Source organism: Coenobita brevimanus, chromosome 103, assembly GCF_032717465.1.
Source record: "Coenobita brevimanus isolate Jiangsu-jjx chromosome 103, ASM3271746v2, whole genome shotgun sequence".
NCBI classification, from domain to species: Eukaryota; Metazoa; Arthropoda; class Malacostraca; order Decapoda; family Coenobitidae; genus Coenobita; species Coenobita brevimanus.
The window spans coordinates 30,867,019-30,885,711 of NC_137056.1; the positions used below are offsets into that span (position 1 = coordinate 30,867,019).

General features: G+C 40.0%; 1 protein-coding gene across 1 annotated transcript in view; it reads left to right on the forward strand.

The window, feature by feature from the left end:
- The window catches only part of LOC145415664 (cytosolic carboxypeptidase 1-like), a 176,106-nt gene that overhangs the window by 97,086 nt on the left and 60,327 nt on the right, over positions 1 to 18,693 (forward strand). Inside the window, exon 5 of the mRNA XM_080284879.1 lies at positions 8,132 to 8,226. Within this exon, the coding sequence (XP_080141005.1) occupies positions 8,132 to 8,226 (95 nt within the window). The remainder of the gene's footprint in view (positions 1 to 8,131; positions 8,227 to 18,693) is intronic.

Below are 18,693 nucleotides of genomic sequence, written 5' to 3' on the forward strand. Positions count from 1 at the left end.
TTTTCGATCTCGTCTATGTGTTTTTTGAGATGAGGACTCCAGACTACTGATGCATACTCCAGGGATAGTCTGATGAATGATGTTATTATCTTTCTTAGCATGTCTTCATTTATGTATGTAAACGCTATTCTCATATTGGCAAGCAGTGTATACATGTTCCATACCTTCTCGCTGATGTGGTCAGCCGGAGATAGTCTGTTATTGACAATCACACCTAGGTCCTTCTCTCTTTCTGATGTGTGTAGGGTTTTATTTCCTAACGTATAGTCCCAATCAGGTCTTTTTCCACTTTTACCAAACTTGATTACATGACACTTGTCCACATTGAATTCCATTTGCCTTGTATTACTCCATTCATGAAGTTTATTTAATTCTTCTTGTAGCTCTTTACAAGAGTCTGTGTTAGTAATTCTCCTTTGTATTTTTGCATCATCTGCAAACATATTTAGATAGCTTTCCTTTCCAGTGTTACTGTCTGTATCATTTATATAAACTAAAAACATGATTGGTGCCAGCACTGAGCCCTGTGGTACTCCACTAGTCACTTCTTTCCATGATGAGTAATTTCCCCTTAGTGCTGTTCTCATTTTTCATTTCATGAGAAAATCTTGCATCCAACAAAACAGTTTGCCTCGAATTCTTCCTTGATGGTATAGTTTCCATAAAAGTCTTTGGTGTGGTACTGTGTCAAATGCTTTCTTGAAGTCTAAGTAGATACTGTCCACCCATCCTTCTCTTTCCTGTAATGTGTCTGTTACTCTGTCATAGCTCAACAGATTAGTAACACATGATTTTCCTTTTCTGAAACCAAACTGTCTTTCTGTTATCATATTGTGTTCCTCTAGATGATTTACCCAAGCTTTACTTATAAGCTTTTCTAATACCTTGCTTACAACACTGGTTAGTGATACTGGTCGGTAGTTAAGTGGATTTTGTCTATTCCCTTTCTTGAATAAGGGAACAGTGTTTGCTTTCTTCCAAATATCAGGTAGTTTACCTTGACTCAAGGATTTCTTGAAAATTAAAAATAATGGTTTACTTAACTCCTTTGCACATTCACATAGCACCCAACATGAAATTTCATCAGGACCATTTGCTTTTCGTTTGTCTAATTTACTTAGCTCCTCCTGTATTACTTTTTCTGATGTTTGTATATCTGGTAGTATGTGTGGGCATGCATGTTCCACATAATCCCTCTCAAAAATTTTTTCCTCTGTAAAAACTGATTGGAAATTCTTGTTTAGTGCTTCACAAATATCCTTCTCTTGTGCATAGGTGAGTCCATCGTCCATAATGGATTGTATTTTATCTTTTACTTTGGTTTTGCTTCTGATGTAGATGTAAAATAGCTTTGGTTGATCACTACCTTTATTTATGATATCCTCTTCAAATTGTTTTTGGGCTTCCCTCCTTATTCTTGTATAATCGTTTCTTGCCTGTTTGTAATTATTATATGCCCTTTCACTATTGTGTCTTCTGTATCTATTCCACAACAAATCTCTGTTTTCTTTTGATTTTTTATATTCTGTATTGAATCATTTCTTTATTTTCTTTTCTGCTTCTTTGTGCTGTGGGATGTACTTCTGGTCTCCTATTTCATAAAGTTCACTGAATTTTTCATATATAGCATTTAAATCTTGTCCTCTAAGCTCCTTTTCCCAAGCAGTTTCTAAGAAGTACTTCTTTAGGTCTTGATACTTTCCCTTTTTATAATTTAGGCTCTTTTTGTAACTTTCATTGCTGTTATCTATGTCATATGGAATCCCGAAGTTGCAATTTAGTACTGCGTTGTCGCTTTTGCCGAATGGAGGGTGATATATTAAATTGTCAATATCGTTTTCTTGCCTAGTAAATATGAGATCTAGCATTGAGGGTACATTGAGTCCTCTTTTTCTGGTGCTTTCCCTTACATGTTGCATTAGGAAAAACTCTTGCACAAGATCCAGGAGCTTTTGGTCCCAACAGCTTTCTTGGCTTATTATATCTAGAGTATTCCAATTTATGTTTGTATTAAAATCTCCAGTGAGTATAATTCTTTTTTATTTCTCTTCCATTATATGTAGTAATGCTCTTAAACTCTGAATTGTACTCTCATCCAGGTCCTCATATTCATCTCTTTCCCATGTGTTTGATCTGGGTGGCATGTACAAATTAGCAACCTGGTACAATTACTTTCCCTTCAGATGTATTTATCTCTACTGCAATCGGTTCTACTTTTGAGGGTATATCTAATTCTGTTTCTTTGACTTTTAGATTTTTCTTAATTAATATTATAATTCCTCCTCCTTTTTTTAAGTTCCTATCTCTTCTCCATATATTATATTCCTCTAAGTTTAGGATGTCATTCGATATCCTTGGTGTTAATTTTGTTTCAGTTAGGCAAATTATATGTGGTTCATTTTCTCTGACATAATCATTCATCTCTAATAATTTAGATACCATTCCATCCACATTTGAGTACATCAACTTAATCATCTTGTTTATAAACTTGTCATGATTTGGACCTTCCTCCTTTTTATTCCCTCCTGTTTATGTGCCACTTTCGTACCTGCAATCCAATTACTTTGTAAAAAATTGTGTTCTTCTCCTCCTATGATCTTCCCTCATTTTTTGTTTTTGCTTCCTCCCTCTTCTCTTTCAGTAGTTCCAGTTCCTCTTGTGTTAGGCATCTTTTTATCCATACATTTTTGAACTCCTCTTTTTCCATAAGATTCTTTGCATTTTTTAGTATCTCCTCCATGGTGTTTACACTCTGGAAGGTTACCTTTAGGGATCTTAACTTACTTCTCTCATAATTCCCTGACCTTTTGTGTTCCTCTATGTCTTTACTACAGATTTCCTCTGATACTTCTTTCAATATGCCCATTACATTTGCCATCTCCTTTTTGTCTCTTGAGATCTTGTTTTTTACTTCTTCCTCTTCTATACCAGTGATTACTATAGATTTGTTAATATCTACTGAATCTCTGACTAACTTAGGATTGTTTTGGATTATTCTTTTCACTTCCTTTTAAATGCTTTTTTCTTCCACCATTGTTTCTAAGTCTTTCTTTACTTTCACCATTTCAGCATATGTGGTTTCCTCATCATTTTTGTAGCTTTGCACAGCTTCATTCACCTGTGTTATCTTCTCCTCAATATCACTGCTCTGATCTGTCAGACTGCTTACTTGCATAATTGTCTCTGTATCACTTTTGAACTCTTCCATAATACTCTCGTGGTTGACTACTGTACTTGCCATTTCACTAGTTTTCCTCCTAAGTGTACCCACTTCAACTGTTAGCTCTCCTATGGTTATGTCTTTCTTGTTGACTTCCTTTCCTAATTTTTCTATTTCTTCCTTTTTGCAAGTGCGTCTGTTTCTTAATTTCATCAGTCTCATTTTGAAAAGCTGTCTCAAGCCTGTGTACTCGCTCAACCAGTTTGTTATGAGTGTGTATTTACCTATTTGTAGTATACAGGAATTGAGCAATGCTCGTGTTGTCCTGTCTCCAGATCCACATTTATCAAGTTTACCTTTACACACATGAATGTTTTTCTCATGCACCACCTCATCGTCTAAGTCGTTCCAAATATTTATGTATTTACCTAATATACCTAATTGTGATATACATGGAATGTGCTATGCTCTTGGGTTTCCGTCGCTGTTTCTCAATAAGTCAAATTTAGCTTTAAACTCGTTTAAGTTTTTAGACTGGACGATCTCTTTGTCCAGGCTATTCCTTAAGTCTATACTTCTGTAAGGAAAGCTATATTTCTTGATATCCTTCAAGCAGCTTGACTTTTTCAATTTCATTCCGTGTCCTCTTTTTGCTCTCTTATCCCATACAAACAGATCTTCTTTGTCAATTTTATCTACTCCCACCATGGTCCTGAACACTGCAATCATGTCTCCCCTCTTTCTCCTTTCCTGTAAGGAGGGCAAATCCAGCTTTTCCAGCCTCTCTCTGCATGACAGGTCTGCCAGACTGGGGACCATCTTGGTTGCTGTTCTTTGTATTCTCTTAATCTTGCTTATATCTTTCTTTTTGTGTGGGGACCACACTATCGCTGCATATTTTAACCTGGGGTGGATCATGGCCACCATCAATTTTTTCATTATCTCCTCATCCATATAATGAAATGCTACTCTTATGTTAGTCAAGAGTTTATAAGTCTCTCTAACTATCTTGTTAATGTGCTTTTCTGGTGACAAACTATCTTGGACCAGCACACCCAAATCTTTCTCTTCTCTCCTTTTTGTGATTAATTCATTACCCAACAAATAATTCAGTGATGGCCTCTTGGTACTTTTACCCGTTTCCAATATTTTACATTTCTTTACATTAAATTTCATTTCCCACGTCCGGCTCCAATCATGAATCCTATCCAAATCCTCCTGCAGCATTTTACAATCCTCCTCAACCTCTACCTTCCTCAAGATCTTTACATCATCAGCAAACAGACTTGGATAACTGTTCACTCCATCTACCATATCATTTATGTAAATCAGGAACATTACTGGCACCAACACCAAGCCTTGAAGGACTCCACTTGTTACTTCCCTCCATCCAGACATCCTATCCTTTATTACTGTCCTCATTTGTCTGTCTCTCAAAAAGTCTCTCATCCATTCCAGAAGTTTCCCCTTTAGTCCTCCTACATATTCTAGTTTCCACATTAGTCTCTTATGAGGTACCTTGTCAAAGGCCTTCTCTAAGTCAAAGTACACACAATCCACCCAACCATCTCTCTCCTGTACCACGTCAATTGCTCTTGAGTAAAAGCTCAAGTTAGAAACACATGACCTTCCACTTCTGAATCCAAACTGACATTCAGCCAAAATATTCATCTCTTCTAGATATTTCATCCATCTGTCTTTCAGGATTCTCTCGCACAATTTTGCGACCATGCTGGTTAGAGACACTGGTCTATACTTCAGGGGTTCTTCCCTGTTTTCTCCCTTATAAATTGGTACCACATTTGCCCTCTTCCATTCTTGTGGCACTTTCCCCTCTTCCAGAGAACACACGATTAAACTGTGAATTTTATCCGCTAGTTGTTCTCTGCATTCCTTCAGTAGCCAATTAGAAATTCCATCAGGTCCTGGGGGTTTCCATACATCTTGAGTTTCCTGTAATTTATACACTTCCTGTACCCTTTTTTTTATATCTTTTATCACTTGTACATTTCTAATCACTCCCTCCCCTTCCACAAACTCTTTTTCATTAGAGAAAACTGATTGGAAACATTTGTTCATTATTTCAGCTTGCATTGCTGCCTCTTTATAGACCTCTCCTTTTACTTTCAGTTTGGTGATTCCTTCCTTTTGTTTCAGTTTGCCATTAACAAGTCTATAAAACAGTTTGGGTTCATCCTTGCATTTGTCTATCATACCTTTTTCAAAATTCCTTTCTTCTTCTCTACGTACTCTTGTGTATTCATTTCTAATTCTTTTATATTCTTCCTTTGTTCTGTTGTTACCTCTCTTTCTCCAATTGTTCCACACCTTGTCTCTCTTTTTTTGATATCATACACTTTCTATTAAACCACTCCTTTTTCCTGTTTTCTTTCTCTCATACTCTTGGTACAAATTTTTCCACTCCCAAATTATAGAGTTCTAGAAGGATATCCCACTTCCTCTGTATCTCTCTTGTTTCTCTGAATTTTCTCCAATCTGCATTTTCAAAAAAGTTTCTCAATCCTGTAAAATTTGCTTTCCCAAAGTTGTATCTTCCGTGTCTATGAAGCTCGTCTCTTGGCTCGACGTTCCCTATTATCATCAGGAACTCAATGACCACATGATCACTTTTTCCTAAAGGACAGAGATATTTCAATGATTCTATTACATCGGGTTCTTTGGTAAACAGTAAATCTAACCTTGCTGGTGTGACCTCACCTCGAAACCATGTCTCTTCTTTGACCCATTGCATCATCACATTATTCATTATTATATATAATAACATAGTGCCCCACGAATCCTCGCCGCCTCCCGAGTACCATTCCTCCCAGTTCACCTCTTTACAGGTAAAGTCACCCACCAAAATTATATTATTGCTTTTCTCAATTATTTTTTTTAAATAGCTAGCCATATCTGACAACATCTCCTGGTATTCATCATTATTCCATGCTCTCGTCTTAGGGGGAACATACATTACTGCCATATCTCTCTTAACATTCTCTCCAGTTTCTAATTTCATATATATCACTTCAGCCCTGCCTTCCCCCATTTCCACGGTATCTACATTTATGTTGTTCTTCACTGCTATCATCACTCCTCCTCCCGTTTTTTCTTTTCTGTCTTCCACAGTTTGTATTTACCATCTCCCATATGAACATCAGTATCTTCTCGTAATTTGGTCTCTACAAAGCACATGACATCAGGTTCATGTTCTCTCAAGAAATCAATAATTTCAAGCCTTGCCAATATTAAACCATCAACATTAGTATATATCACCTTCAAATTATTTTTGATGTTTTTTATACCCTCTTCTCTCCTACTCTCCATCAGTACCACTTCCTCAACTTCTGATCTTTCACAGCCATCCCTCTTAGTTTCCTTCACTTCTATTTCCTTAAATACCACTTCCTTACTTTCATATCCATTACTCTTCAAAAAAAAGTATTACATTCTTCCTCTGTCCTCTTATCATTTTTTTCCTTTACTTCCTTCAATGATTTTAAAACTTCTCTTTCTTCTTCATTCAAATCTTTTCTTATTATAATATTTTCCATCCTGCCTCTTTGCTTAATTTCCAGGTCACTTTAAGTATATCATCTAGTACACTTTCTGCTGACAACTTGACTCTCATTGGTCTTGTTTCCCCTTTCTTATAAGATCTTATTCTCCTTACTTCTTCAGTTTCTTTTACCCACTTGTCTCCTTCGGGATCAATCTTGCCTAATATTCCTCTTACCAGGTTCATGTCTTTCTCGAGTCTCACGGATCTAACCTTCTCTTCCTCCTTCATGTTTCCAAATATTACCACGCATCTGTTCCTTTCTACAGTTTCTCTCACTATTTTCTCTTTTTTCTTCAGTATTTTCACTACATTTTCTTCTAATTTTATCTTGTTCATTTCTCTTTCTTCCTGAATGATTTCTCTTAAGCTGACCACTTCTTTCTGTTCTTCTTCTACTTGTGCCCACTTTGCCTTATGCTCTTCCAATACACTGCTCACCTTCTCCGTTTTATTAGTACTCTCTTCTAGTTTTCTCCTCAATTCATTATTTTCACGCTTCAAATTTCTTATCTCTTCATTTGCCGTCTCATTAGACTGGATCAGACTCTGTATGGTAATCTCCGTATTTTCAGACACATATTTTAACACTAGATTCTCCACTTTCTTTTCAAGTTCACTAATCCTCATAATCAATGTTTTAACCAGATCCATGACATTAGTATTTCTATCAAATCCTGGAAATTCGAGTCCCTCAGTGTTTACATTTTCGGCCATAATTAAGGTTGGTTACATCTTACAGTACCAAAACAGCTGTTACCGAAAATACTACAAACATTCATGTATACTCTTGCCAATAAATCTTTACATTTTTGGTAGTCTATATTAACTTACAGTATTTTAAACTGAAAACAAGACCATAGGAGACAGGACAAACATAATTCCTGAAAACTACTTAGGGTTTGCAGCAGTGGCTGAGCCTTGGCCTGGGAGCAGTCAAGACACGTCCGTTCGTTGTGGCTGTGTGTGTGTGTGTGTGTGTGTGTGTGCACAGACACACATGCATGCATCACAAGTCTCAATTTCTCTATTTGAATTCATAGCCAGGTATTTATTGAGGGAAAATCTGCAGGTGTACTCCAGTTAGAAGCCTCACTTTGTGGCAGATTTAAGTTCAGCCTGCAGCATACCTGAGACCACCAGTAGATATCAAACCTCAGTTTGAGAACCTCTGGCATAGTAAACTGTACAACCCTAAGATTTGGCAGCTTTTTTTCTTTTTTACCCCACCATTTATCCATTAATAAATACAGGGTCCTGTATGTGGGAAAACAACATCAAATACCATTCTTTATACCTTTGCTTAGAATCATGGAATGATGACTATGAATAAATCATTATTACTTTCCAGAACTATGGTACTGTAGTTATGAATTGTATGGGTGATTGAGAAATAATGTTCCCTCTCTCAGAACCACCACCTAAGCACCAAGCAACTACTGGAGTCTGGTGAGGGTCTGTGTGTAGCACTATCCTGCCTCACTGCACCAGACCTCACCAACCCCAGGTTCGACACAGCATCCACCAGGTACTGTATTACTCTCTGTACTTCCCCACACATTCTCACTTCCAATAAGTTCCCGCTGTTGCAGCTGCCGCTCCTGTCACCATACTTGTTTGGTGTCCACTTGCGCTTATGGTAGATATTTTCAGTAATTTATAAGATTGTTTTATCAGGCTAGAGCACCCTGTGGTATACTGTACATTACTTTTATTTGAATTAAGGGATCAACCGAACTTGCACATATTACATAGTTTTGTTGCAGTAAAATAGCATTATAATAAATATTTTTAGTCTGTTGAGTGAGAGGTAAGAAGGCCACACAGTGCTTGATTCCTTCTGTATGTGGAGCCAGGGTGAAAATGTCACTGCTCACAGATGAAATAAACAAATCAAGCAAAACAGATTCAGGTATTGTATGGTAGTCATGGTTCAAAATTAGTTACATACCGGTATTGTAACAATACTTGTGTTCTTAAATTAAATAATGTATGTGAAGGTTTCTTGCACAGATTGCTAGAGGACACAAATGTAATAACATAGTGTAGTGTAAAATCGTTTCTTGGGAATCTGTAATTTCACTTCTGTACAGAACTGTATTATTCTTTGGCTTGCACAGTGCTTTATGTTCATTTCATTTCTAGCTTGGCTTTAGCTATATCATAGCTGTCCTTAGTGCTTGTTATTGTAATGATTTATGTGGATATTTACATTTTGCACATATGATCTGTTGCATATTTTTTAATAAGTCATTGTACCAAGAGCACAGTTTATCTTTAAAACCTTCATATGAAGTATTCAGTAGTTGCATGTCACATTAGATAAATTTTCAGTACATTAAGTTTTAAATATATACCATAAAAATCAAATACACACATTGCTCATGACATTCTAGATGTTTATGAGTTGTCATTTCCATGAACTGTATTTTTATGGCATACTGTACAAAATGTGCAATTTTCATTAGTGATATAAAAAGCTGTAATGCCCAGCAGCAGACAACAGCAGATATTGACCTAGCACTCGGTGATATTCTTTCTCCTAGTGGTGATGATGAAGCAGACAGTGATAGTGATAGTGGTGGTGAGTAGGTGAGGCAGGGGAGGCCTTGAGACCATCTCGCTCGTCTCAGCTCATTTCAGGTAGGCAGGGGAGCGGGGTTGGGGTGGTGGAGTGGAGGAAGAAGTTTCCTGGTCAGGCTTGGTATGCAAGAGTAGTTGAAATTTCAGTCACCCTTCAGTGTATTGTGTTAAACCCTCTCATGATCAGGAAAATTTGTATATTGTTTTCCAGCTGATGTTAGATTATTTTATTCAGCTGAGGGAATGTAGGGGCCTGAGAGTGTTAAAATTGGCACCATTAACGCACTCATGGCCAAGATAACTCCAGAGTTTTATTCAGGCAATTGCTTAATAATTTCATTTCATATGGTGGCAAGTCACAGGAGCATGAGAGTTAACAATACCTGTGAATATATACACATGACAACAGCACCATGCACTGTAAGTAGTGTTATCAAGACTGTGCACACTGTGCTCATCTATATTGACTATTTGACTGTACATTTTCCTTTGATGGTTTTTAATTTTGTCAGTGATATATTGACATTATATGGTAAGTTGATTACTGTTATTCTTTATTTCTCTCTATAAATTGTCTGATATTTCACAGCAATTGATGATTGTCCTGTGGGATGAATGATATTACATTTTGCATAGTTATTGATATGGTCAGTTGGATGTTATTGCATTCTTATGTAATGCACTAATTACTGTTTCAGTAAATAGTTGACAATCCTGAGCAATAGTTGCATGAAATTTTAATTATTTTTCTTATTTCTCATCTGTACAATATTAAAAATATTTCTACTATAGGTACTTCTGGTATATAGTTTCCAGACCATTTAGGTCCTGGACGTCCATGATTAAACAGTGGGACTTGATTTTAATTAGAGGATGTGTTGGTTTAAGTTTAGAATTTAATATACAGTTTACCCATTACTATCCTTGCTGGAGTGAACATGATGGCCACTGAATGGAGAATATGTTTCTTAACCCCCTCACGCACAATGACACGAAACGAGTCAAAATGGTGCTAGACTGAAGAGAAACTGATGATGCACCCTGACACACTTGTCAATGTTGGTCTGACGGGATGCCAATTAGGCAATTTTGGACAAAAATATTCACCAAAAATTAAGTTCTAGCATGAAGTGTGTCAATCTTTGCCTCATCATAGGGGAGGGTGTCTATTTCAAGGCCAACACTCTCAAATACAGCAGTCGGCTTTCTGTTGGCTTTCGTTGGGGGGAAGGGGTGCGCACGTGCGATGTTTGGTCATTTACTAAGCCGGGATATCACATCTAGGGGTACTGTTTATCGGGGTGTACCTGTAGAGTAGTTGAGAGACACAAGGACTATAAATCTAATGATGAAAAATTACATCGGGGAAAGGGGAAACAAAAAACTTACCCCCGCCAAGACTTGAAGAAGGTAGAGACATTCCATGTGGTAAGCTGACTGGCACCCTCACAGCACAGTCAAGGCTGTTGGCTTCATTTGCATCACTACATATACAATAATCCATTGGTTACCATGCATAATTGGTACTGAACATGATGCATGATAATGAAAACTTGAGGTAACATAGACCCAGAACTTATGGAATATATCTTAACTGGTCCCAGGCACCCAAGATCCAATCCCAGTTTTCCCTTTTATGACAGTTTAGACCCACAAAATACATAACTAATGTTATGGTACATATCAGAAACACATAGGCATGGTTAGATTAATTGAAGTTGATGAAAAGGGCACAATAAGGGAAAATATTTAATCAGTTACTGGGTACCATGATCTCTTGGTTATCACACATAAATGGTATAGTACTGCACAAGATGCATGATAACTGCATTGTGTGATATCAAAAGCACAGAACCTATGAGATTTATCCTAACTGGTACCAGGCATCCTAAGTGTAAGCCCAAGTTTTCCCCTACATAGTTAGGGTAATAGAAAGTGATAAAAGGGCACAAAAAGCAAGACTCACATATCATAGAAAGACTTGAGGTGGGCACGAGGTGAGGGTTCTGAGGCTAGGGGGTGTAAAGTTAGTGGTCTCCACCACCTGAGGTTAGTTCCTCTAGCAAGGCTTCATCTTTGAATCCTTCAGAGCCATCAGACCCCATAGACACGGCAGCACCGTTGACGGCAGATACCAGCTCAGGTGTACGATAACGATGTTTTTTAGCCAAAAAATGTGCAGTAATGGCAGGAGTGCAGATCTTCATTTTGCAGTGATAATGAAAACAGCTGTAACCAAGTGCACGATAACCAAGGGATCACTGTACATGTGTCTTGTAGAGACGTGAGATGGGCCTGAGGCTAGGGGGTGGAGAATTAATGGGTCCGACCACCTGGAACTACTGTAACTCCTTGAGGAGGGCCACATCATAGGCAAGTAGGGTGAGTTCATGTGTTTGTTTGAGTTGATGGGCCAAGTCTTAGGCTCAGCTCAGCTCAGGCTTGCGATAACACGATTTTGGCCTGAAAAATGTGTTATAACAGCAAAAGTGCACAGATTTTAATCTGGCCATGGTAACAGAAACCATGATACGGTAATGATGTGTATTATAACAAAGATGTGTAGTGATTTTAGTGGATTTGTATGTTATATCACCACACATAGGCCATAGCAACTCCACCTTATTACTGCAATACTGCTACACGACTATTTTCTCTTCAGTTATTTCCCTTACCACTAAGCTCTCTTTGTTCTTGACTCTGACTTATTCCTTCCCTGTTTATTTACCTATTTGTAGTATACAGGAAATGAGCTAAGCTCATGTTGTCCTGTCTCCATATCTACATTTATCCAGTCTAGTTTTAAACTCATGAATGTTGTTTGCCTGCACCACCTCTTTGTCTAAGTCATTCCAAATACTTATGCTTCTGTTCAGGAAACTGAACCTTTTGAGATCACTAAGACATCTACTTTTCCTCAACTTGAACTCATGACCTCTTGTTCTTCCATCATCCAACACAAAAAGATCCTCTCTATCCACCCTTTCCAATTCTCATACATTTCTAAATATCGTGATCAAGTCATCTAATTCCCTTCTCTCACGCAGTGTAGGTAACTTCATTTTTTCCAGTCTCTCCTTGTAGATGAGTTCCCTTAAACTTGGTATCATCCTCATTGCCATCTGTTAAACCCTTTCTAGTTTATCAATATGCTTCTTCAAATGAGGTGACCATACCACAGCCGCATACTCTAGTCTTGGTCTTATCATGGTCCCTGTCAACTCCCTCAGCATTTCCTTATCCATATAATTAAAAGCCACTCTCATATTGGTCAGTAATTCATAACTTCCTCCAGTGATTTTGTTTTACATGTTTTTCTGGTGACAAGTCATCTTGAATAGTCACTCCCAAATCTTTCTCATCTGTTCTCTTGCAAATTATCTCATTTCCCATTTTATATGCCCAGTGAGGTCTTTTTTCACTCATTCCCATTTCTAATACATGACACTTCTATCTATCTATTGCCAGACGTCTTAATCCCGTACGGGGTGGCCACAAACAAATTGCCTCCACGTCGCCCTGTCCCCCACCATTTCACTGCCCTGCTTGCAACTCACACCCCCCTCTCTCATATACCTCTCCACTCCATCCCTCCATCTCATCCTTGGCCTCCCCCTCCTTCTCCCCCCCTCCACCTCACTCACATACACTTTCCTCGTCAGTCTCTCACCCTCCATTCTCTCCACGTGGCCAAACCACCTCAGTGTGTTCCTCCTAACGCTTCCTATCACATCCACATCCACACCACAATGCTCCTTTAAATCCTCATTTGTCAGCCTGTCTCTCCATGTGACTCCACAGGCTCCTCTTAAATAACTCGTTTCCACCGCTCTCACTCTTGACTTGTGTCCTTCCAACAAGGTCCAAGCTTCACTTCCATACATTAGAGTTGGTATCACAATACTGTCATGTAGTAACTTTTTCACCTCCATGCTCACTTCCCTGTTTCTTATCACTGCTTTCAAGGAACCAGCAACCTTTCTTCCTTCTTGTACCCTTTCAAGCATTTCACCCTCCAGACTTCCATCCTTACTCATCACACTCCCCAAGGACTTAAATGTACTCACATTTTCCATTTCCTCACCATCCAGCCTCACTGTACATTCACTGACTTCACCTCTCTCAAAGACCATCACTTTACTCTTCCCTTCGTTCACCTTTAGATTCCATTTCTTACACACTCTCCCAAACTCATCCACCAAGCCTTGCAGCTTCTTGGCATTAAAATCCATTTTCCAAATCTGGCTCCAGCTGTAGAGTTTGTCCAAGTCCTCTTGCAGTTTTTTACAACTATCATTACCTTTAATATGTTTCATGATTTCAGCATCATCTGCAAACATATTCATGTAACTATTTAAACCCTCTGGTAAATCATTTACATAAATCAGAAACATTATTGAGGCAAAGACAGAGCCCTGGGGTACTCCACTAGTCACGTTTCTCCACTGTGAAACCTTGTCTCTTTTAACTGTTCTCATCTGCCTTTCTGTCAAATAATCTTCCATCCACTGTAATAGTTTCCCATGCACCCCTCCAAAGGTCTTCAGCTTCCACAGCAGTCTTCTGTAGGGCACCCTGTCAAATGCTTTCTTGAGGTCAAGAGAAACACAGTCTGCCCATCCCTCTGTCTCTTGTATGACATCTATTACCCTGCTGTAGAAACTTAATAGGTTAGTAACACATGATCTCCCTTCCCTAAACCCAAATTGGCTTGCTGTTATCACTTCATTTTCTTCAGAATACATTATCCATCTTTTTCTAATAATTTTCTTGCAGATTTTACAGTAATCCCTCTAATATTTGAACGCCCAATATCCGAACATCCCCACTAACCGGATATAATTGTCCCGGGATCTAATATTCCCAAAATGGTCCGAAAACCGCAAAAAAATTGAAAAAAAAAAAAAAAAGAATTTTTCCTGCCCGTAATTTGAACTTGGCACGCGGGGCGCGGGACAGCTTTGTTGTGGCGCGTCATTCCTCCGATGTCCGCTAGAGCACCCCTGCATCCTCCCCACTTTCCGCCTGTCTCTCGTCGCGAGTGAACGCTCGTCATCATGGCTGCCCACGTGCTCACTTTTGTGGTGGTGCCTTACCTGCTGCAGGACCTCCTGCTGCTCTCGTGCCTCTCCTTCGTGTGTGTGATGATGGACCCGCCGCCTGAGAAGAGGAAGAGAGTGGTGTTGACTCTGGAGAAGAAACTGGAGATATTGGAGAAAGTAGATGCGGGGTGGTCTTCTTCCCGCATCCTCCGCGAGTTCAACCTGGCCCGATGTACTTTGTTTGATATTAAGAGATCCCGAGACAAACTCATGCAGTACACGGCTGACTTCTTGTCGAGAAGCAAACGCAATGTGGAGAGGAAGGTGATGTTTACTCCCAAGTTTGCTGAAGTCGACCGCTCCACGTTCATTTGGTATCGACAGCAACTTGCTGCTGGTGTGATGGTATGTGGTATGGAGCTGAAGGCTGCTGCTGAGAAGTTCGCCAGGGTTCATGACGCCCTAGACTTCAAGGCATCGGAGGGTTGGCGCTTCGCGTTCAAGTTATGGCATGGCCTTACCAGCCGTAAAGCTCATGGCGAAGCTTTGGATGCTAACGAGGATGGAGTTGACGAGTTTTGGCACAAGGTGAAGGGCTTGATCGACAGGGAGGGCCTCACTCTCGGTCAAGTCTACAACGCTGACGAAACTGGTTTATTCTATTGCTCTTTGCCAACGAACACTCTAGCCGAGGAGACGGAGAAGCATGTACCTGGCCGCAAGCTCTCCAAGCAATGGATATCTGCTTTGTGTTGTGCCAATGCTAACGGCATGCACCGGCTTAAGCCCCTTATTGTTGGCCGTGCAAAGCAGCCTCGGTGTCTTCATGGGGTGATGGATGTCCTTCCTGTCATTTGGTACCATTCTTTGAAGGCGTGGTTTACAGCCCAGATCTTCAAAGACTGGTTCCACCGCCACTTCATGAGGGAGGTCATACATTACCAGACAGAGACACTGGGAATCCCACGTGACCAGGTAAAGGCCCTCCTTCTCCTCGACAATGCACCTGCCCACCCGTGCGACAAGGAGTTGGCGGCTGAGAATGGCCGGATTAGGTGCATGTTTCTGCCACCTAATATGACTGCTCTCATCCAACCAATGGACCAAGGAGTGATCGTGGCAACAAAGCGCCTATACCGCCGGAAGTTCCTGGACGAGGTGATAGTTGTTCTCGAGGACGAGGACGAGCGCAGGGAGGGACGGGACACGCGAGGCCAGCGGACTTTGGAAAACCTTCGCCGCTACAACATCAAGTCTGCAATCTACAACTGGGCCAGTGCATAGAAGGAAGTCCCTGTCAAGACTCTAGAAAATGGTTGGTCTCGTCTGCTTCTCGGAACGGATGTGGAGTACGATTCCCTAGGTTTTGACGTGGATGACTTCCATGTACGTCTACGTACGCATGGCAACGATGTTGATGTGGATGATGTGCGTGAGTGGTTGGATGACGACGAGGGCGATCCTGGGTATTAGACCTTGTCTGATATCGAGATCGCATCTTCAGTTGCAGGTGTCAGTACCCAGCTTGAAGATTCCGACGAGGACGGTGACGATGATGCGGACTCCTCTCAGCATGACACAACTCCAGCCATCCCCAAGCTGAGCGCACTTCGGGAACACCTAGAGTTCATTCTCGACTACCTGGAACACCCGGACTGCGAGAGGGAGATGGGGCCCTTGGGACTTCTGGAGGAATTGCATGCTCTCAGGCAGTGCATCATCAATCGTCAGAATCATCGTTCCTTGCGTCAATCAACCATTGACAGTTTTTTCAGGCCCGTGACCCCTGCTGTACCTAGCCCTGGCTCAGTCCGTTGCCTCCCCAAGACAGGCCCTCATGCTCCGAGCCACAGCCCAGCACATCAGCCACGGTGGAGTCACCGCTCGACGTGAGTTTGTGTCTGTCTTCAGAGTCGTCTGCAGTGGGTACGCCATCACCACGACCCAGCGACGCACCCCTAGGTCACCTGCCAGTGATACTCTCGGACTCTGACAGTGAATAGATGCCAAGAACTTCTCCACTAGACCACACGGGAATTTACAGTGTTGTGCAGTGAAAAAAACAGTGCATTGTGTTAAGGATTTACAGTTGTGAGTGAAAAGACAATTTTTGAACTAAATTTAACATAAATAGACTTGTGTGTTTTTGCTTTTGAAAATGGTTATAAGAGTGGAAAAAGTTAAAGTGCAGAGTGCAACACTTATTAAGTTACAATGGAGCATAAGTTAGACAAGAGTGCGCACTGTGAAGAGAATGGACTTCTGAGTGCAAATGACTAAGTTCAGTGCAAGACTTCATGAACAGTGTACTGCAAGTGCTTCAGGAAATCCTTCTTACTGTCAGCGTCCGAGAGGAGGCGGTTATTCATCGAGATGGCCATGGACTTGCTGTATGTAGGCAGAATGTTTCATACTGTACTGTACTGTATTTTCCATACTATACTTACCTCTAACACCTCGTTTCACTCTTTTATTTCCCTTATTGGTGTGAATATGCTGTGTCTTAGGTGCTATGCATGTGCAGTAGGAAGGTGTTTTTCTGAGTTAGGCTAGGTTAAGGTCCATAACTACCAGTCCAGGAGCCAGGGACTTGTAAGTACCCAGAATGTTGAGTATTGTATGAACCTACCTCAAAAACCTCATTTTATGCTTCTTTTGCATTTATTTCAGTCTTCTGTCCTTTATTGGTATGATTTGGGTCTTAAATAGGTGCTATGCATGTCCAGAGGGAGTTGAATAGGTGTTTCTCTGAGTTAGGGTCCATAAGTACAAGTACATAAGCTGGGGCCCAATATCCGGACAGGACCACTATCCGGACATGCCTATGGCTCTGTTATGTCGGATATTGGAGGGATTACTGTTATACTAGTAAGTGATACAGGTCTGTAATTGAGTGGATCTTCCCTGTCTCCTTCCTTGAAGATAGGCACAATACTTGCTCTTTTCCAATCTTTAGGTAACTGTCCATTTTCCCCTGAAGTTTTGATGATGACATAAATAGGCCACACTAACTGGTCTGCACATTCCCTCAGGATCCATCCAGACACACCATCTGGTTCCATTGCTTTTCTTTCATCCAAATCCCTCATCAGCTGCAGCACCTCATTCACATCCACTGTAATTTCTGCCATTCCTGTCACCTTGGGTTCTGTTTCAGGTTCCCTAAATTCCTCTTCCAGCACATAGACTGATTGCAGTTTGTTCATTATTTCACACAATTCTTCATCTCTTTCATAGGTTTCATCTCCATCCCTCAGTCATATGATACTGTCCTTAACTTCATTTTACCATTCACAAACCTATACAATAATTTCGTCTTTTTTTACATTTAGTTACAACATCTTTTTCATATTTCCTTTCTTCTTCTGTCTACACCCGTACATATTCATTTCTTACCTGCTTGTACTCCTCCCAGGCCCTTTCACTATACAGTACCTTCTTACTTTATTCCATGCTCTTTTTCTTGCCTCATGTGCCACTCTACATCTGTTGTTAAACCATTCTTTCTTCCTTTCCATAGCTGCGGAAAATTTTGGGACATACTTACTAAATCCTGTTTTATACACTTCTATCAGAAACTCATATTTCTCATCAACATTTGTGATCGTATTCATCATACTCCAGTCCACACATTGGAAAAAGTTCCTCAGGAAAGGAAAGTCTGCCTTCCCATAATTGCATCTATTTTTTCTGTGTTTTTCATCTTTTCTTCCTTTCCTTACTCCCACCACTTCCATCTCAGTAACCATATGATCACTTTTACCCAAGGGGCATTGGTAGGATATAGTCCTCACATCATTTGGGTCCTTTGTGAATACTAAGTCAAGCCTTGATGGTTTGTCATCACCCGGAATTCTTGTATTTTGTTTAATTACTTGGGTTAACATGTTTTCCATCGCCAACTCCATTAATTTATTTCCCCATGATTCCTCATTGCTCCCAGCATCCATACTTTCCCAGTCAACTTCTCTACAATTAAAATCTCCCATTATTATTATTCTGTTTCTTCATTCAAGTATCATCTTTAGTTTAATAATAGATTCTCGTATTAGCTGTTCATAATCTTCTTTTGTCCATGCCCTAGTTTTGGGAGGCATATAAAATACTATTACATCTATTTTTTCTCCATAACTGTCCTCTATTTCAACTCCCAAAAGTTCAGCCGTGGTATTTTCAACTTCTATATTTTTTGCTCTTAGGTCATTGTGGGTTAAAATCATTATACCTCCCCCAAACTTGCTTTCTCTATCTTTCCTCCAAATATTATAAATGTTCCATCCAAATAATTTAGTATCAACATCTCGAGGCATTTTAGTCTCCACCAAGCAAACAATTTCAGGTTTCTTTTC